At 43.0% G+C, this 21826-nt stretch overlaps 1 protein-coding gene across 2 annotated transcripts in view; it reads left to right on the plus strand.

The window, feature by feature from the left end:
* Positions 1 to 10325: 10325 nt before the first annotated feature.
* Positions 10326 to 21826, plus strand: part of KCTD1 (potassium channel tetramerization domain containing 1) — a 106548-nt gene continuing 95047 nt past the window's right edge. The window contains exon 1 of one of the 2 annotated variants that reach the window (XM_027795180.2): positions 10326 to 10439. Coding sequence is in view for 1 of the 2 variants with exons in the window: in XM_055799427.1 (XP_055655402.1) it covers positions 10585 to 10593 (9 nt within the window). In the remaining variant the exon portion in view is untranslated. Of the gene's footprint in view, positions 10440 to 10520; positions 10594 to 21826 lie in introns of those variants that run through there. The other variant, XM_055799427.1, reaches the window with a different exon arrangement.

The raw sequence follows: 21826 nt of genomic DNA on the forward strand, positions 1-21826 counted from the left end.
GTTAATCTAGTATAATAACAATATGGAGGGTTTAGGCCTCACTTCATCAAAGCATTTAAACATGTGCTTAAGTATCATTGCACTTAATGAGACTTAAGTCTCTGCCTAAGTGCTTAGCTAGTTCTGTGACTTGATACAGGGACTGAGGAGTAAATGGTCGCTGGTTAAGTCAGACCACTGATAATATGATTTCAGAAAAAAGTCTGTATAAAAACTTCTGAGTGTAAAGTTTAAGAGTGCAAGGGAATTAAAAGGCTGAAGGGCAAATTAAACTCTTTAAAAGTGAATAAACTTGTTGCTATTACAAGCAGTCTCTCAAAGGAGAAGCTGATAGACATATTCCCCATACAAAACAGCAACAGTAGAAAATCAAATACCATTACACAGCAGAATCCAGCAAGTCAAATTAAGAAAACAACCTTTGAGAAGATGAGATCATCTCCAAATGGCAATCAGGAAACAGGTCACCTCCCGTCACTGGAGTTCCCATTGCGTACATGGATGGCTGCCGTCTGCAGTCACCCAGAAACACCCGTTGGCTGAGCAGGGAGACGGGCACCTGGACTTCAATAGAGCCTTCAGGCAGTCTGTGATCCCACCCAGCAATTTCAGGGTATGGCATTTACATATCTTCCTGCAAATCTCTCCACGGTCTGCCCAGGGATCTCTCCAATTTTCCCTCTTTTTCTCTAAAAAAGAAATTATTTTAGGAAACTCAGTAGGAGAAAGCCATTCTGAATAGAGCGCTGATTGTATAGCTCATCGTTTGAAAATTAGGAAATACAGAAGTGGTTTGTGCATAGCTTTGACTCTTACTCACAGATAGATAATGTATGTGTATACATGCACACGCAGATATAAGCAGAAAAGTATTCAGTACTATTACTACTCCTGTAAAGGAGTTCCTGTAAAATAAGTTAATGTTTAAAACCTGAAAAAAACACAACAGATTTGTTACCAGTAATAAAGGTAATTTCAAATTGCAGTATATTTGCTTCCACAAGCTTACACTTTGGATCTGTGATATGATCCCCACAGTAAAATTAATTTAGAGATCAAAATAGAAATGAGAAGTACAAACCTGGAGTATTTAAATCTAGAAGAACTTTGCTATTGACTTCAGCTTGACAAGGGGCACAGTTAGCATGAAAATTATTTGGGGGGGGGACACATATAAATCACAGAAGTGCACCAAGTAACTCTCTGAAATATCCAGAAGAGTAGTGTGTGGGACATATCTATTTGTAAGTTCCCCATTCCCTGAAGTGCTATGATTAAAAAGCCAAGCATTCACTGCAAGGAAGTTCACAACTTAAATCCGCCAGTCGGTAAAGTTTTGCAACTAAATTAGTTACAAATAGAAGATTCAAAAGACATGTACAGCAAAATCCTGCAGCTGCATAGCTAAAGCCATAGAGGGAAGCTGTTGTATTAACTTTACTTGAGAAAGCAATTGTGCCTTTGTGATCTTACAACATCATCTCTCACTGAAAGCTGGCAAGCATGCAGGTTCCTTTCACAAGCATAAGTCATCTGCACCAATATAGGATACTTAAGATGATTTACTTGGTCTTCCTTCAAGCTTTTGACAAGATCCCTCACTAAAAAAATTCTGTAAAAGCTGTACAGCAGAAAAGTAGTGTTGCTCTCTGTTCTAAAAAGTGGACTGGAAGACAGGAATTCCAGAGTTCTCATTGTATTTCCTTTGATCTATATGCCCTGTTCACAATAAGCCTGACATTTATTCCTTCTGTGGCTTTGGGCAAGTCATATAATCTCTCTGCCTCATGTTCCTATCTTGGGGGGTATTGCATGGATTAGTTAGTCAATGTCTGTAAAGCAGCTGAAAGAGTATTGACCCGATTCTCCCAGGGAAGCAGGGACACAGCTTCTTGGGAAGTCATGACCAATATATTCTAAGGCGTGCCACAGAAAATAAATACCAGAAGAAAAATGAACCTAGCCTTGACACAGACTACACCTGGTTTAGTTCAGCTTGTTCCTGAAGAAGGCTGCACACACTAACTTCCCTTCCACAGCTGTCAAAGGAGCCCAGGACCTCCCCAGAAGTGTTTGGTAACCTTCAGGGTTTGAGCTGTAGCTGCTGGTAAGAAGGGAGGGAGAATGGCATTGAAACCTCTCTCAACAAGTGTTTGCAGTAGTGAGCTACCAGAGGAAAATAAATAGTGAGTGAGTGACAGTTGCTGATGGTACTCATTGTTCCATGCAGTTGAAGAGGATTGTGAGAAGCCTGACATGAATTAAAAAGCATTGGTGTATCCTGAATTCAGGGATGATTGATGAGCAAATGAAATTTATCTTGGATGAGTATAAGGTAATAAACATTGGCAAGGTTCTCTCTGTGACCTCATTGATTTTACTTTAAGTTTGGCTTGAATTTGCTCCACAGTCACAACCAGTATGCTTCTGTGTCTATCTGTATGATACCACAGAACAATAACTGAGAGAGAATTGCTCCTGTGCGAGGCATCAGTGTGGATGGTTTAGCTGACCATTGAGTTAAAAAGGCAAATTGAGAACACCATTCTTTAAAACAAAGAGAGAAATCAAGAGAGACAATATCATGACCAAGCCATTGATAAGTGGCAGCAAATCCCCAGACAAAGGCAAAGGCATATTTTGCCAGTGTTTGTGACCTTTCCTGATCATTTTGGAAACTGTTTTTCTCTGTAGGCTGATGTCAGGAGAGCAAAGATGTCTGCTGCCGCATTAGCAAAACTCTGCATTTACCGCTGGGGAAGAGAAGTACAGGAGACAGAGGGATAAGCCAGTTTTGCCAGTGTGAGTGCATCCACAATAGTCACTTTTCACTTTGGAGTAGCTATTTGTGTGCACAGGTAGCGTAGCTGCAGAGAGAGGAGAAAGCAGACAATTGCCTTGACACAGGGTCCTATTCCTTTCTTTGCACCAGCAACTATGCCAGCTACATCAAGCCACTGACTCTTTGCCAGGACTGTTTGCTATTATATCTGTCAGGGGAGTATTCCTAGCATATATGTGGCCTTGGCAGCAATGCTCGCTTGCTGGTGTGTACTTCCGAGATGCCTCTTCCATGCCACCTACCCTGAATTGTCTTTGGATTTATATTTGGTGATCGTCATGTCCTTTCTTTTGTAGGGACTCCCCTTTACCATGTACACTCCACAGTTCAGCCACTCACAAGAAGACTGGAGACTGGAAAAAGCACAACAACAAACCCAAAAGCAGTCTAGCAAGAGGTTGGTTGGCAAGGTAGGACTTCTCTCAACATCTGTCTTATGCTGGTTGGGATAGAGAAAGGTTGCCTGGAGGTATATGTAGGAGTACTGCCTTTGCATGAACTAGCACAGCAATTTTCAGTGACTGTGGCATGAGAGGGAGAGTTTTGCCGGATGGGCGTTTTTCCCTGGCAGACATTTTCAGCCTCTGCCTGAGGAGATGACTGTCTGTTTTCACAGGCAGTCAACTAAAATCCTCTTTAAACTTGTAGGTCTCTTCATGTCCCCCTAGCAGCTGTGACAGGACCAGCAGGGCATGGATTAAAATATCGACGAGCTTCTGGCAAACCACTATTTTTGACCAGGAAATGAACAAATAAGGATTGTGATGAGGCTGCAGGATTCATACCCCTGACTGCTATCGCTACCCAAAAAACTACTGTTGTCTATCACTGCTTAGTGTCCACAGGTTCCTTGTATGAAACGAGGTACTGGGACATTACTAAAACTTAAAACTTATAACTGCATATATATGCTACACACGGAACCAGGAATGAAGCACATTGTAGCTTAACATTTATGCACCTTTCCTCCTTTGCATAAACTCATCCATCAAGTATGGCCAGAGTAGCCCAGCTCCTATAATTCCTTGCAAACCTGGGAAATGACAGTGATGTAAAATCGGTATGAGGTGAAAACCTGCTGCTTTTTAGGAAGTGGCTAGGAGAAACACATCATCGATTTGAAAGTGGATTTATCCGAATTATTCCAAACAGAAAAGTACAGCTGCTTTCTGTGGACTTGTGTTCCTACAAAGAGAGAGCAAGGAGATGTTAGCAACATCAGTTTTTCAAAGCTCATGCATAGCATTGAAAGCATAGGTTAATTTCTGTCAAACAGAAATATAACAGAAAGTATAATACATTTTTCCTTTGGAAAAGAAACGTTCCAGACTGTTGCTGCTTCTTTAGCAGAAAGGTAGAGAGTATCTCTTTCAAATACCCTTTTTAAACAATATACTTGCTCTACAAGTAGTCTAGAAAATTAGTCTGGTTCCAAAATCTGCAAATCACTCCTTGCAATCAGTATTTGTAGGTCTAAAACCTTGGAATGGCCTGTTTCTGAAGGGTGGACGTGTTAACAGCCCTGTTCAAATTCTGCAGTCTGCCCTTCTTTATCCCAATGTATGACCAACTCAGACCAATATATGCACTCCCAGACTTCGGGCTATTCAAACACAGACACAAATCCAGATTTCACAGCCTGAGTTTCTCTTGCAGCTGTATTGTGTACCCCTCTGAAATATTCCCTCAGCTGAATAAGATGGTTTATTGCGTAGATCCATGCTTCAAATAACTGCCTTGTTGTATTACCATATTATGCTGGTATCTCACATTTTCTGGAAGAGTGTGTTTAGAAATACAGCTATACTGAAAGAGAGTACTGTAACATCAATGTCAATTTTCTCTCTGAAAACTCATGGTACAGTTGAGTAACACTTTTGAGAATGATGGTTTTAATGTTAAAAATCCAGGCAGGAAGGTTGTTGGTGTGTTTTGTTATTTAACAACACCAAATACCTCTGCTCGTTTTCTCTGTGTATATAGGTGTGCTCAGGGAATAGTTTTTATAGGTAGGAAAGCAGAGATATTCTGACACCCAAAGGATGTGCAAAGAGATACACTAACATAAATTTTTGTGGTGCCCTGAAGGTACTTCTATTGTATTACAGGGCTTCTCATGAGTACTTTTGGCTCAGGCAATAGGACCATGAAGTAAAACTGAGTGGTTTTGGACTAGATGAACTGAGAAACTAGAAACTGTTGGTTTTGTTATAGGATATTGGAATATAAAATAGCAAAACCAAGTTAATCAAATGCTTATTTTTCTCCTTACTGATTTCTCTTCTCCCACAACATACGCACACATACACACACATGTATACTTTACCCTCTTTTCTTCAGTTTAGTCTTTAATTAGAATGAGTTGAGCAGTAAAACTGGAACAATCTTAGAGCAATTTGTACAATCTCATGAGGTACATTACCAGTTATGCCCTGAATTCTGCACACTTTCTCTGAATGCTTCTGACCAACTGAAGTTTCTTCCATGCTCAGCCCTGCTGTTATTTCACATGACCTAGCCCAGAAAAGCTTACAGAGACCGTAAGGGTGCATTAGTCTTTTTTGCAAAGTGTACTGACTAATCCAAATAAAACATCTGGCTTGCCATGGGAGGAGAGGTTTCAAATGGGCATAGGGGAAATCCAGTCAAAGTAAAAGACAGCAGGACCAGAGGCAAACTCTGATCTGTTCTCTGTTCTTACAGGTTGTACAGACTTGGTCCTTTCCCAACTGTTCTGCAGCAAAGACAGATTTTCTGTGCAACAAATGTCTGAAGGCAGGAAACAAAGCCAGCGTGGTACTGTCCCATTGTGCACCTCAGAAAGCCTCTGCAATCACCAAGCAAGCAAAGGAGCACTTCCCAGGGGAAGGAATAACTGGCAAGGGAAAAAGGAAGCAGAGAAGATCATCAGAGAAATGTAGACAACTTCCTAAAGTCCATTATAAGTGCATATAGACATAGGAGGTGATGACATCAGGGTTCAAATATTCAATCCTGCATGCTCAGAGGCAATCTTGTTACGACCTCTTTTCTCACCTGTCCACAAGTGTCATGATTTCCTAGAGGTCTTAGCATCTTCAGCTCCCATTGTTGGCAAAGGGATTTAAGAGTGCCGAAGGCTTCCGAAAGACACCCATGGAAAAGCCCCCAAACCCTGAAGAGAAGTGTTTTGTCAAACTACTCTGTGATCCCTTGATTACCTCTACAGTCTGCAAGATTATCCGTATCTTCACAAGGAACCCAGAAACACCCAGAGGATTTGACTACACTAAAAATTTATATTTCTGGAGAACAACCTAGTTCCATCTGGGAGTTTTCATACAATGATAAAATTACATAAATGAGCTTCATGTCCCACTCCAGTGATGCTGTTTCTCCTTAAAACAGCTACCCACAGACTCTGGTCTTATTCTTTGAAGCTGGCAACTGAGTGAGCTCAGAGTTGGAGAGATTTTGGTGACGTTATGCAGAGAGAAATATCACCTCCTCTGCCTCTCTGGGCAGCTGAGGGCAGACCTAAGGGATTGACACGGAAATCCATTACCACATCTGTTTTCTGTGTGCATTTGCATTGCCTAACACAGAGACAACCTCACAACCAGGAACTGTAGTGGGATATGGAAATACTCTTATTCAGCTTCTGTTTTTTAACTAAGAGGTAAGGGGTGCAGGTGGCATTAAGTGCAGGCAGCACACAAGGACTACTTAGAAACAGAGTAGGAGTAACTTGTTAGAGGCATTAGTTCAGCCATCTTCCTATAGTAGACCTGTGTCTTGGTTCCTCATTATTCTCACAAATGCAGAAGGGATGCTATTGCTTAGGCTACTTCACTTTTTGGTTTGGTTTGCACTGTTCAATCCATTTCACAGCTAAATAACAAAATCTATTTCTTCAAATACTGCATCAAAATGTTACTGGTAATAAAGAAAAATACATTATTTTTAACACTCCTTGGGGAAAACAAATCTGGAGAAACTGTGTTCATAAATCTTTCCCTTCAAACACAATGTAAAACCCTTTCTATTTTTCTATAAAGAAAAAAAAGAGCCACTGACAAAATATCTAATGCAGGCAACTGTTGCTAGCTTTTATTTCCATGCTGAGCTGTTCTTCTTAATATTTTTGAAACAAGATTGCAGCACATACCAAGCCTATGGACTGCAGGAGGGAACTTTCAAAAGAAGGTCAAGCTGACATGAGGGCCTTCCTGAGAAGAGCCCCTGTACTTGTTTCCAGACAGGATTACAGCTAAATCAGAAATAATGCCCTTTAGCAAGTGGACACATATGATCTGCAGCCGTTGGAAAAGCTGCCTCTTCAAAAGCCACAATTTTCCAAACTGTTAACATTGACAATGATACAGAAAAACTACTATAGTTTTCCAGAGGCTAATTATGAACAGGTGATGATTTGAGGAAAAATTCAGAAATCAAATATTGAGCTCAGTTTGAGCTCATTAAGGTTGCTATTCAGCATCAGTAAAATATTCATAATGCACCAACACAATGTAGTTTTATGTAAACCTGTTTAAAAAAGGATAACTCCAAGTAAAAGAGAACAGAATTTTGTTTAATGTGTTCTCCTTTGTATGCAAATCACCTCCAAGCTGTTAATAAAGGTAAACCTTGCTAACTTATTCAGATATATGTGACAGCCCTCATGGGTTATATTGATACCTTGTGAACACTACCAATGTCAAAAATACTTCCCTAGATCAGAGTATGGCCACACCAGCAGTAAATTCAGGCCTGAGTTAAGGCAGTGAAGGCTGCGGATACTTAAAGCTGTGAGGAGGCATAATAAGCAAAGCCAGGGTCTTTCTGTTGTCTCCTGGGGAAGTACTATGGAAATGTTTAATTTGCATGTGAAAGGAGATAGTACTTCAGTGTAGCAGTTAATATCGACTTCTTTGAGAATACCTCCATTTTATTAATTTATATTTTGACCACCGTGTAAAGAGAAGGACTAGGCAGCAGTCCCACCACGATATGGCAGTGGACAAACAGAAGCAACAACATCTGCCCAAAAGGGTCTGCAGCTACCCAGGTGGGCATTTGCCCTTATCTCACGAGTGTGATGTGAGACTTAAGCCCATGATTTTCTGACTCGGAGACAGAAGTGTAAAACTTAGTAAATTTGGTAAACAAATAAGCCTTCTTGAGGTAATAAATACATTTCCTTACTTCTTAAGAAAATACACCTTTTCTTATCTAGTGCTGACATCATTTGATAAACCCTTTGCTGCAGGTAAAATAACAGCACAAAGGTATTTTCCCACATTTTTAAAGGATGCTACATTGCTATTTTTCTTCACCTTTCTCCATAATAGCCACTTGCTAGCTTGAAATTAAAATTTGTTCCTTTACTGATTTTTGTTCTCTGTATTATGCAGGTCACTAATGAGTGCCAGGCTGCTGGCATTGCTTTATTTATTTATTAGAAAGAGAAAAGCAGTGAACCATTTAAAAGTCACATACGAAGAGCCATAATTTTTTTTTTTTTTTTTTGCAGGGACACACTGTAAGACAGAAATAAAGTTAGGTCAAGACACAGGTCTGCTGAACTTGGGAAACCATTCATTCCATCCGGATGGAAAACTGAAAATTTTCTTGACTGTGTTTTAATTGACAAACCATGAGATTCTTTAAGTTATTAAACCAGATTTAGGTACTTAAAAATTACTCTGTTGCTAAAGCTGCATGACATTAGTAAGGGTTGCAACGACCCTGTTCCACACAAACCCACCCCGGGAAGGCACATATTGTTGAGGGGAGTTTTTCCTCTTGTGTGCTACTAATTTTTGGAAGAATATTGAAGAAGAAATTTGAAGATGAAGCCATATTGAGTGTTTCTTGGGGCATGTAAAGTGTGTGGTTACTTGAACTTTCTCCTTTTAATTTGTCAGCCATTCCTGGTTAATTAACCTAACATACTTGTGTTCGTTATATGGTGATGACAAAGCATTTGCAAATGGTGTGATTCCTACGTGAGAAGTCCTACCACCTTATTATGGTTATCGTTTAAAGATAAGAGGAAAGACAAAAAGGATGTCTTGGGTTGGATGTATTTTTAAGAGAGAGAACTAGTCATTCCTTAGGCTGCAGCAACTGCCTTAGGAGAAAAAGGCAATTGTTGTATTTTGCATTACTTTCTTTAAAATACCAAAACCATATAATAAAGAGCTAACCATAGGTATTTGCTGGACACCTCTGGTTCTATTCAGGGGCTTTATTGGGCAGTTTTGGCCTCACAACCTGGTCTTTTTCATCAGAAGTGTCAGCAAAGTCTCTGAATTAATGGACTGTGAAGTACTTAGAAACATACCATTTCACAAAAGTATACTGTGAGGATGTGACACTAATGGGAGATGACCCATGGGTTTATGACAACATAGTCCACTCTAACAACGACAACAAAAAATTAATACAGCTTCTGTAGACAGTGGCTTTGAACAAAGCAGCATACAGTGGAGTGGGAGGTGAAGAATGGTAGAATAAGGGAAAACTGATCAAGAAAAACATTTGTAAAATATTTGGCTATCCCCTCTTTTGTTTTCTTCAGAAGAAGGGAGCTGCAGACTCCCAGCTGAAGAAAAGAAAAAGGGAAGGCTCCATTTCAATTGGAAAATTGGAGAAGGAAAGTTAGTAGCATTTGCGAGCAATGTCACATGCACCTAAGTGGCAAAATCCTGGATTTGCTTAGATGGATTTGTTTTCTTTTAATTTTCCTGCTTTAAAAAAAAAATAAAAATAAAAAATGCAGCGCAACTCCTTCAATCTTTTTGCAATTCTGCATGGCTGAACATTTGAAATGAGTTTGTGTATCACCCCCAGGCATTGATTCAGACTTGATTGGGGCAAAGCAGGCTCCATGTGCTTATTTTTATACACGTCATTTGGGAAGTTATATAGCCAAGGGAACAGAAAATGTGTTGCTCCACTGCCAAATTATCCCATATCCCTCGATCAAAACGGGAGGTGATTGTAATCAACAAGTTGTGCGACCTCAGTGCGATGGCAATGTCAGGTCAACTCGGGAAAGTGAAGAGACAGATCTAAATACAAATAAAAAGAAAGAGAGGCACAGAAAGAAAGAAAGAAACAACCAACAATCCTTATAATTATCATCATCTGCTGCTTTTCCCTCTTCTGGCAAAGAAACACTCCATCCATTTGCAGAAATCGCCCGCGGAAACGTTACATCAAAACTAATCACAACGATTAAAATCAGCTTTTCTGTGCAAGAGGAGAGTAAAAAGCAAGTTGGAGGCTGGAATGAGACTGTTTTTTCTACCAAAAAAATCCTAAAAAAAAAATACATGATATATATATATATATATATAAGCACGTTTCGAAGGAGATCAATTTTATGCCCGTGTGATCAGTTAATTTAATTTAACTTTTATTTCGGAGATTGATTCAGACTGGAGGTAGAGACATGAGCTAATTGTATCCTGATCCTTGCCTTGAGGGGTTTCAAAGCCCTGGAGCAACTATTCTCTGTATTTTGCTCTGTCTACCTTAGCCAAGCTATTGCATTTCTCTCTGGTGTAGCGAGGAGAGCAGACCGCTGCCGGGAGAGAGAAATATCGGAAGTGTGAGTTGGGGGGGGGGGGGGGGGGGGGTGCGGGGGGGCGGGGGGGAAGGGGAGAAAGGGAGAAGGGGGAAGAAAAAAAAAAAAAAGGAGGGGGTAGGGGAAAAAAAAAAAAAAAAAAAAAAAGAGGGACACTTTGGCGGCTCCGATGTTCCAGGTAAGGGCTGCTCGGGATTGTTGTTGTTTGCAGCGGAGGGTGCGGAGGGACTCGGGCGCCGCTCGCTTCCACGCATGTGCCGGGCGCTCGCACCCCGCGCGGGGACGCGGCGCGGCCGCCTCGCTCCCCCGCGCAACCCGCGCCCCCGCGCAGCGCCGCGGGGAGGCGGGAGGGCGGGAAGGAGGGAGGGGGCGCGCGGCGGGCGGGGGGCTCCTCCTTTCCCCACCGCCTCTCCGGGGGGGCTCAGGGGGTGGTGTGCGCAGGGGGAGGGGGGGATTTATGTATTTTAAATGTGTGTATTTTCGCGCGGGGGGGTGTGCGGATGGCATTGTTCTCCGCCGGGCTGCAGGAGGGGGCCGCCATTGTGTGTATGTGAGGGAGGGAGGGCGAGCGGGAGGCACCTTACCGCCACCCCACCCCCGCGCCGCCGTCCCTCCGCGGCGCGCCCCCTCCGGAGCCCCCCGCGGCGCCCTTTGTTGCCGGGGCGGCGAAGGGAAGGGCGGCCCCGCGGCCCTTCCCCCACGCGGGGTGAGGCGGCGGGGCCGCGGGGCAGCGGCCGCCCTTCCTCTGCGCCGCCTGTCTGCCCGCCGGCCCCCGGCAGCCGCGGGGGATGAGCCGGCTGAGGCGCCGCCGCTGTAGGCGGCGGGACTGCGGTGGCTTCCCCCCCCCTCACCCCGGGGCCCCGCCGCTTTGCCCCGTCCCTCAGTGCCCGCCGCCGTCCCGGAAGAGAGAGAGCCGCGTCCGCCGTCTCAAAAACGAAAAAAAAGGCGCGGTGTGTGTGTGTGTGTATGTGTGTGTGTGTAGAAAAAAAGCCGTTCGCTGCCTGTTTCCAATCAGCGAGATACAAGTTTATTCGAGCATGCCCCGCGGGCAGCGAGTGCGCTTGGATTGTTCGGGCAAATTAAAAATGGGCGAAACGCTTCTCCCTCCCTCCCTCCCTGCCTCCCCCCTCAGCGGCGCGGGCTGCGATACCCGCCGGCCCTGCCCGCCGGCCGCCGCGGAGGGACGGGGCAGCGCCTCATGCGGTGCGGGAGGGCGCCGGGGCCGGCAGCGGGCTGCGCGGGCGCTTTGGGGCTGGGGACCCGAGTTGCTATTTTTGTGCCTCTGTCAAACAGCGCAGTGGAAAGGCTGCGCCTGAAACGCAACTTTCCATCTTCATCTTCCTCCCCCTCTGCCCAGCGCCGGGGCGGGTCGGCGGAGGCGGCCGGGGTCTGCGCGCTGCGGGAGGGGGCTGGGGGGCGGGCGAGCGCGGCGGGAAAACTCCGGGATGATCCGAGCAAGTTGTTGCTTTCCGCAAGCCGAGTCCGGGAAAAAAACGGTGGCAGTTTAATGGGTGCCGGTCGCGTTCAGCAGCGGCCGCGCAGGGATGCTCGCCCCGCAGGTCGGCGGCACTGGGCGAAACTTCCCCTCGCCTATTCAAAATGACTGCGGTGATTTTGGTGTATTAATTACGCCCGCAGCACAACACAAAATGTTCTAGCACACACTAGAGGTCCCTCTCAGAGCTGTCAGACGCCCGGGTGTTTTCAGGTTGCGTTGTTCTAAATTTATTATTTTTTTCCCTCCCGGTTTCACTGTTTGAACGACGTTGACTATTGCTGCCAATACCAGCGCCGTGTACGTTATTCAAATAAGGGTGAGGAAGGATTTGCGACGTTTTTGTTTGTGCCCTTGTTGTTGGGGCGTCAGTGGGTCAGTTAATAACTGCGCTCTAAAAAACGAATGTAAACGGGATTCATTTCCTGCAGTGATTTCTGAGTTTTGTTTGAAATATTCTTGCAGTTTGTTGTTGTTGAGGCCAAGTTCCAAATTTTGGACTTGCTTTTCTCATGTGAATCCTGCCATGGAAGTAAACAGTGTAAAACTTGAATAAGGATTCTAGGCTATGGCTCATGGTTTTTAAAAGAAAATATGCAAGGAAACAAAAACCCAAGTATGAAGATCATAAAGAGTCAATAAAGGTGGTGGAGGCAACCAAAAATGATTGATCCCCAGCAATTTTTGTATCCAAACCACGTCAGGGAATTAAGTAGTCCCCCCAACCTTCATGTATTACAAGCAGTATTATCACCATTTTATGGATGGAGAAACTGAAAAATAAAAAGAAGGTCACTGACTTGCCTGAAGCCATATAGCAAATAAAAGATAGATCTGGAATCAGCTAGGACAGATTTAGATCTCTTGCTGATTTGCAGTGCTGTAACCACTGATTTCAGTGGAATTCTTCTGGATTTAAGTCAGATTCGGACTTCAGGTGTTGCTCTGTCCCTTAGAAACACTGCCTTCATCTAAATTCCATTTTGAACATAACTGAATTAGATGCAAGATTTTGGGAGTAATATTTGGTGTACCTCTAACTTTTAGAAGACAAATTCCTGTGAAATTTTAGTGACTATGTTGCTTTTGATTCTTCTTCCCACCCACACCCCCACACACCACTCAATTCCAATTTCATCTGTCACATCAGTTCCCTAGTTGGTTTTTGCTATTGTTATTTTTAATGAACAATTTCCTCATGCTTAGTGCAGCTTTTGTTACTGATTTCCAAGAAGCACTTCTTACTATATGTCTCTGAATGAAGCCTTCAGTTTTATGTAGGAACAGCCTGAGAACAAATGATTTTGCATGAGGAAGACTTCCATTCATTGTAGATGTCACCCAGGCAGAAATGAAAAATTGCATGACCATCGTGTACAAAAAAGCCAACCTTTCCACTGCATAGAGGAAAGGCTGCATGTAGATGACTTGCTCACATATGCTTTTTATTGGATTATGATAAGTTTATGTATGGAGAAAATGCGATGTGAAGGGAAATACTCGGTGATCATAACAAATGTGAGTACATTATTCAAAGTGGGGTCTCTCACAATTAACAAAATATCAAATCTGCCAGTCACAATCAGACAGCATTTCACATGAGTCCAGCTGGGAAGGAATGATAATTTCTGCTTTCTGTATTCCAACTACTTTAGAAACATTTTCAGGATACCATAAAACAGACACAGATGCACAGATTGTGATTATGGTGCTTTGCTGTTCATTTATTAATGTGTGCTGGTATATACAAACTGCCACCACTAAAGCATAATAAAAAGTTCCTGCTTTTGTGTAAGTAGTCATCAGCTGGATTTAGTAAAATGCTGGTACTTCAGCGAGTTGATAGTCCCTCAGTGTTGCTAACACTTCTGCAATGAGGGTCTGACCCTGCATCTTAATGTGTGGGGAAGCAGACACAGAATGTGGGTGTAATTAAGACCGCCCCCCCCCAAAAAAAAAAAAAAAAAAAAAAAAAGAGTTTATATGTCTGAAATGGAAAGGATTTGGGTGGGAATTGGCCCCACAAAGTGTATGTGATTTGTCTAAGACCATGTACTGATGCCCTGGCTGAGCCAAGTTTTAAATGCCAGAGCTTTGGCCCCCTTTCTCATGCTCTGTGCAGTTAACTACTGTGCCTCACTTGGAGTATGTGTTCAACTCCTCTCTGGTACCAGAGGAAAAATAATGTTGATCAGAAGCAAATTTTAGCGGAGATGCCTGCTGTTACTTATTTTGGATCCTGTTACACTGCTGCAGCAGAGCCAAGTTGGATCTCCTTCCAGGAAACAAATTTAGTTAGTTGGTGGTTTTTTTCTGATAGAAACATAATTCTTACTTTAAATGGAATCTCTTCTGTTGGTCTGTGTTGCACTTATGTTTTCTTTTTACAGCCTGGGTAAAATTCATCTCTGGTATAGTGCCATTGACTTCTGTGTTGTTTCACAAAGAATTCATTTGCCTTTCTGTGTTACAGTACAGATTTCTGTTGTTCTACCTTCCACAGAATACATTTTCATGTTTTTAAGTTTGAAGGAGAAAAATCTAAAAGGCACATCTTCATTTTTACGTTGTCCACCTTTACTACTTAGGCAGGCAAAGGTACCTTCTTTTGCTACTTCCCTGGTAAATTAAGTTGAAAAAAATATGTACACGTCTGGAGAATGTCTATAGGTGGGAGGAGGGAGTGACTCCTATCTTCCTAGCTGATAACACCTTCAAAAAAAATTTTATGTGAAAGCCATTAGCACATTCCATATTGATGATCTATGTTGTGGCTTTAATAATCTTGGATGCTCTAATGTGCATTTTAACCATGCTTTTGATCCAGAAATCAAATAAACAACATCCCATATCCAACTGAACCAAAGTTGATGCTGTTGCGTGTTCAGTTGTTGTAAGCCCATGTTTATGAAATGAATGGCTCACCTGATAACCTTTTCCTGATAGCTTTTCATCTGGCTGCCTACCCCACTGGCAGTGGAAGTTACCGGTTTGATGTGGTTGGCAGGTTAGCACAAATGCGGCTTTGCAGGTGGTTTCTATGTAGCCAGAGTCTATGGGTGAGGGAGGGATGCAAACCTTAGCAGTGCCTGTTGGGGCAAAGGACAACTCATCCTGACAAATTATTTAGTGGCTTTTACTCAACTGGTTTTCCTTGCCCAACACACTCATGAATAAGGAACAGCCATTAAAAACCCAAAAAACTAACACTGCACAGCAGGGTTGCCCCAAGATGATAGGGAAACAAGTTCTGTCTCACCAAGGTTAATGGCTCTGCTGCTCATTCTCAAATGAGACCTTCACAATTGCGGTCCTTCCACCTTAGCCAGCATTTATGACTCAGTTCTGCCTCAAACCTCAGGTTCAGTATAGGCATCTATGGGTTTTTCTTTGTTTTCTCTAGTGTAATTCAGGGTGATTTGCAGGATAGCTAACATGCAGGACAGCAACTGGTAGTATGTAGGCTCAGGCGTGTGCACCCCACTCCTGACTGTGATTGTGGTTGCCACTGTCAAATAGGCAGCTGGTGTGGAGACAAAACTGTCTGCTGCTGCTGTAGTAGGTTTTGCCAGACCTCATGTGTCATAGCTTTTAGTTCTTATGGAAGAACTGTGAAGCCACATGATTGGGTCAGGCAGAAATGATGGAAGGTTTTCTTAGGGGAGGTATTTCTAGCAGTCATGAGGAAATGTTAATACTTCTGTGTAAGGCACGGGTGAAACTTCATCTAGAGCAATGACTGTTCCCTATAAATGCACGCAGGCATTGAATCGCAGAGAGAAGAGAAGAAACAGTTCAAGCTAGATGACAATAAACATGGACGTAAACTGGCCCTGTTTAGGCAATAGTTGCCCAGGACACTTCGTGATACATTGTCTAGAAGATTCAGCATTGAAAGTGAGACCTTGAATTTGGTAATACTCTGCTTTGGGCATGTCTTTAAGATCTGGGCTACTTGAAGAGTGTTTACAAAAAAAGCACTACCAACCCTTTACCTCAGTGCCCTTACCTGCACAGTTCCAATAGACTATGGTTGACGAAATTTTTTCATCAACATTTATGTCAGTGGAAAAAACATTTAGTTTTTTAAAGAAAAAATACATTTTATTATATATTTAAACAAACAAAAAACCAAACAAACCTGCCAGAAAACAATTTGAGATTCTTTTACAAAATTGAAACCAGATCTTTTTCACACTAGAAACCCACTTTTTATTTTGAATATTCATTAGATGGAAATTTGAAAAAGACCATCCTGACAGAAAAATAATTAAAAAAAAACCCAACTGATTTTTTCCCATAAAACAATCCTCAGTCAATGTCCAGTTTTATGATCAGTGAAAATTTTGTGTGTTTGTTAGTGAGATGAATTTCCAATTTGCTTGTTGGATAGGATCCTTCACTTCTTCTCATTTCCAGCTGCACAACTGTTACTCTTTCTATAGTTGTTCATTTTCTCCAAGTTAGAATTTTAAAGCTTACGATTTTCATCAGATTTATTTAGTGGCATTCACTTTATTTTCATCATACTCTGTAACAGGGAGAGGAGAGATTTAATGGAGAAACATGAGCAGAGAACTCTTCTCTCTTTTCCTCACCTTCTTACAAACATCAGCTTAAAAACATCCTCTTCATCATCCAATCACCTAGCAAATTTTCTGTGTACTGGCTTACTTGTATACCTAGCTTTTAAATCTTGGTGGGGAAGGACTGTGTTTCCTGCTGCAGCAGAGCACTGCAGGTATTCAACAAGTAATTAATAATAGCTCCTGCTATGAGTGTTGCCAGAGGAGCAGGGGAGCGGCAGACATTGAGAACATATAAATAACTGTTGGAAACTAAAGTATCTGGGGGCTGCTAAAGTAGCTCAAAGTTAAGGCAAAGTGCTCTTAAGAAATAAAAACAGCTTTATTGCCCTGTGTGAACTGAACTTGGCAGCGGTGTTAGGTGGAAGAGGTACTGTGCGGGAATACAGGCCCATCAGCATGATCACAGAGCCAGAGACTCTGTAGGTGTCAAGGAAGGGAGGGAGGGAGGGAGGGAGGGAGGAGTGTTGTTGCCCAGACCCAGGGCAAGGAATGAAATGGGGGTCTCCCCACAGTGTACTGCTTTCTAAGTAAGCCAAGAATCACCTAGAGGTTTAGTTAAGGTGTCCTGAGAGAGGTTGATGGTCCATCCATTCCGCACCAGGGACCAGTGCTGAATAATTCAGAGAATCATTACCATTTCTGTAGCCCATTATGTACCCATTATACCAAACTTCTCTAAACACTGAAGAGAGATAAGCCATGCACTAAGGACCACTCACACAAGGTGAACAGACCTTGCTAGCTTGCCAGTAACAGGCAGATTTGACACCAGCCTGTTTCACTGTAAGTGCTGTGACAGGGAAGGGGTTAGACAGGCTTACCATCTGTATCAGACTGGGACTTATAGGTGATGTCAAGGCAGCTGTACCAGCTGGTGACTGTAGGTGAAGGCATGAAGGCCCTTACAGGAGAAGATGAGAAAAGGGCAGGCTAGATTGACAGAGGACAGTTAACACCCTGATTATCAAAGAGAGCTCACAGACGCAGGGAAGTTAGGGAGAGCCTTGAAGACTGGTGAAAATTGGCAGATGCAGCACCAGTGGAGGGATTCAAACAGAGTCAAAAGGGAAAGCTGGACAGTTAGGGCTCCATTCTGTGTAGACAAAGAAAAGGCTGATGGATTTACCCTAGACATCCAAGAGGTGGTCACTGATGAGATCCAGGTGGGATCTTATATGGATCTGCAGCTTGGCTCTGGAGAAAGAGGGAAAGAAGCAGTGGAGTTTGGAGGTGACTGCGGATGGGAGTTGAGGGGGAAAGAATGGAGACAGTGCAATCTTCCACATCCTCCAGCTTTTCTTTACATTGGCCTCTGTGGTGCAGACAGCTTGGGATTTCTGGAGGCAAAATGAGGACATGATTTTTGGTATTTGCAGAAAACTGAATTTCTAAGGCTGTTGATGCTCTTCTGAGGAGGAGGATTCCTGAAAAATGTGTAGGCAGGAGTGTTCCTGTTTTGGGGATGTAGGAGAAAGCAGCTGCAGTTTTTACTGGGCTTTCTGCACTCTGGCAGGTGAGACTCAATCAGGAATAAAAAAAGCGTCCTTTCTTAAGTAAGGAGTGGTTCTTTCAGGGGAAAACTGTAGCTTTGAAGAAGTATTTTCTTAAGCTCAGAAATCTGTATTACAATCTGTATACAATCTTTCCTTTTTTCCTTAATCTTCTTGAGCTATTTACATCCATGTCCTGCAACTGAGAGTTCCGCAGATTGCTTAGAGATAAGCTGGAGAGTGATACCCTTATCCATTTATAAGCTAATGCCTTTTGAAAGTCTGTTAGGTGCCCTCTTGTTTTATGAAGGGCATCTGATTTCTCCTTCACACCATTCATTATTTTATATACCTCAATTCTATCATCTTTTACTGTTTTCCTTTCTAAATGAAATAGTTCTGGCCTTAATCTTTTTGTTTAGAAATACCCCCACATGTCTCTAATAATTTTTGTGGCCTCTGGCTATCTAGCGTAGCTATCTAGCACTCCCATCGTTGTGTCTCACTGGATCTTTTCAAGCTAGTTCCAAAGTCATCAGCGTGAAGGAGACTGAAGGATGGTCTTGTGATTAAAGTACATCACTGAGAGCGCAGAGTTCTGCTTCCAGATCTCCTGCCCTATGACCTTGGGCTAATCACTTAGCTGCAGAGATCCACAGTTCCCCTTTTAGACCCCGGAAACGGTATGGGGAAATTTTAAGCAAAATATGTTAAGTGTTTCTCCATGGCTGGATGGAAATTATTATAGAAGCACAGCAATATTAAATGCAGTAGTTTCAATTGGTTTTCCACAAGGCAGCTGCATGTGTGTTGAAATTTGTAGCTTCTCCCTAACTGTTTGATTGTATGGCGTTTGACTGTTTTCTATTTGCCACGCCCCTGTCGATACTGGGTTCCAAACAAATTCAATTAAGTCATTTCACTTTGTTATTCTATGGTGAACTTCATATGGAAAGTATGAGTTAGAAACAATTTGGGCCAAACAGACACATGACTTCCATGTGTCCTTGGGGACTTTCAAAGCCAGTGCAGACCTACTTTAAGTGAAAAACAGAATCAAATTCCGACCTTTTACATGTAGGACATGGCCTATTCCTGCGAGGCACTGGGTACCCTTCATTCCCGCTCATACTCCCCACATGTGGGATCAAGACCGAGGTATTGCTGGCTTGTCTAGTCTAAATGAACTAATTAGCCACAACCTGTCAAGACTCTTACAAGGAGTGTAAGACTCACCCATCTGGTTCCCTCCTCTGATGTTTTCAGCTAGGCCTGGCTGCTACATATTTCTAGCACCTCTGTCACTCCCCGAAAGCCGGCTTCAGGTCTGGGGCACCTCACTGCCTTGGCATCTCATTCAGTGCCTCGTCGTTTCTGGCACACAGAAACCCACAGCACTGCAGCTGGGTGTGCACTGCTGTCACAGCCCCGTGCTCCAAGGGATCTCACAAGCAAACACGTTCCCAGTCATCAGTTGCTGCAAAACGGCCATGTCTCAAGCACTGGAGATCTTTGAGGTGTCTGAACTATAAACCCTACTTTTTTAAAAACATCTTAAGCCACCAAAGGTGCTAAAAGAATATACTACGTTGATAGGACACTACTCCAGCAGAATAGCAAAAGCAAGCTGCACAGATATTTGTAGCATAAAACTAAGGATAACTAAATTCTGGGTTAAACTGCATTTCTTTGTCTGCTTGTTATCCCCCTAGCCCTGCACCTCCTTTTTTGCCTGATGTCCCCCTTTCCTTTTGTAAGCAGATAGTCAGCTACTGCTCCCATGAATACCCAGATGGCACTGCCTGCTCCTTTTGCTGGCTGGCTCAAGCCTCTGCACACATTCCCGTGCAAGCCTGGGAAGCCTGGTGCTCTTCTGGTCTCTTTGAAAAGGGGCCAGACCTACAAGACTCTCCCGATAACACCGATCATGTCAATAGGCCTGTTTGTGCCGTTAAGGATAACACATAAGGATGCTCAGGAGTGCTGGAGCGTCAAGCATCTTTGCAGCTTTAAAAGAGGAAAAGGGTGGTTTGGCCTTTGGTGGGGCTTGGAGGGCTTTGTTTCCCTGATGCCTTATAGCTGGCATTTTGTCAGAGCCTTCTGCTCACTAGCATTCCCATGACACATGAACATGCTCAAAGAAATATTTCCTGTGAGAAATCAGTGGGCTTCATTAAATTTTCAAAGTTTAGAGCTTTGATCCTCTTTGCCCCTCTCCACGGGCAGCTGGCCCTGCCAGATTCTGATTGCTTGTGTGAACATTTGATAAATCTCACTGTGGACTACATTTGCTCTTTCACCCAAGCAGTTATCACATACATTTCCCTAACACTTTAAAATTATGCCTGCCAAACATTTTCTGATGTAGAGTTAAAAGTCATCTATTACTGAAGTGATTTTTAAGCCCTTGTGGGCATGTTTTTCTTTTTTTAATTTTTTTTTTGTGTGTAGTTCAGATAGTTTCAAGCTCTTTTAAACAGGCTGCCAAGGGTCAGTTTCAAAGTATATGTATTTTTTTTTCCTTTTCTTTGCCCTAAAAATATGTTGGTGCTATTCTTCTCTTTTAAACATATCCTTTTAAAGCCGAAGTCAAATGAACATAATGTTGCCTTGCTGCCAAGGCCACAGAGAACTTAATATAAGACTGGAGGGCTGCTTCATCCTTCCCATTGAGGTCTCAGTCCTGCACTTACATCAGGAAGGACACTTTTCCCATTGACTTCAGTTAGCCACAGCCAAATATGCCCCATACCACTATGTTGAAGTCAACGACACTGCTGAAGTGACCTCTGCTCTGTGTGGTGGCACTGATGCTTGCTGTTTTCCCAAGACATCCCAACCAGGAATGTGGCTCGAAGGGTGCGCAGCTGCCACCTGGCTGCTGTGCCAGCTCACAGGGAAGGGAAGCAGGTTTTTGCCCAAAGCAGAGCTGGGGTGGGATTGGGTTAAAACATCTAGATTTGAAACACTCCCAGGTCCTCTGCTCTAAGATGGACCTGCATGGATTTGGTTGCAGCTGTGCAGTCCAGATTTGGTGTTGTTTATGGCCTGCCTTTATATGCAAACCTTTTGTTTGTATTCAGAGCCTTGTCTGACCCTTTCCTCATTTTTCCTCCTTTTCACCTCCTGTACAGATCATACTCTGATTTTCAGTGTGTGAGCAGAAGGCAAGATGTCACTTCTTTGCTCCTAGATCCTCTCGTTTCCCCCCTTCTCAGTGATCTTGGCATTTTCCTTTAAATGCCTCTTCTGTTCCTCTTGGTTCCAGAGCTGTGCATGGTTTTTGAAACTGATCAAAGCAGTGTGTCCTACTATGCCAGGGAGATGCTAAAACAAAGCATGTGTGTCTCTTGGGTTTAAACCAGGATTTTTCTTACTCTTTTCCCAGTTTCTTGTTTAGCAGATTTGGTTAAACAGGATCATGGTGTAAAAAAAGCAAAGCAACTCCTCCCTTCCTGGAAAGCACCAGCCTGATAACACATCCAGCTTTTTTCCAAAACCCTGCTAGTGCCCTTGAACTTACTGAAGAATGCTTCAGCATCAAATGGTCTGTCCAATCTGAATTTGTCATTTCCCTTCAAAGTGCTTTGGAAGGACCTTTATTTGAAATTGCATTTGCCATTTTGTTTGTGTCACAACTGCATTTTATGCGGTTTCTGGAAGCGTAGACACTTGGGTCTGGGCCAGTCTTAAATAAAGAAGCTAATGCAAATACCCCCACCCTGGTAAAACACAAGAAATGCAAAACATCATGCAAAGCCTCCTAGGGTGGAGACAGAAATCTAATAGCTATCTAACACTTAAACTGCACTGCAATTAATCCTTTAAATTCCTTGG

This window comes from Falco peregrinus, chromosome 3, assembly GCF_023634155.1.
Source record: "Falco peregrinus isolate bFalPer1 chromosome 3, bFalPer1.pri, whole genome shotgun sequence".
Taxonomy (NCBI): domain Eukaryota; kingdom Metazoa; phylum Chordata; class Aves; order Falconiformes; family Falconidae; genus Falco; species Falco peregrinus.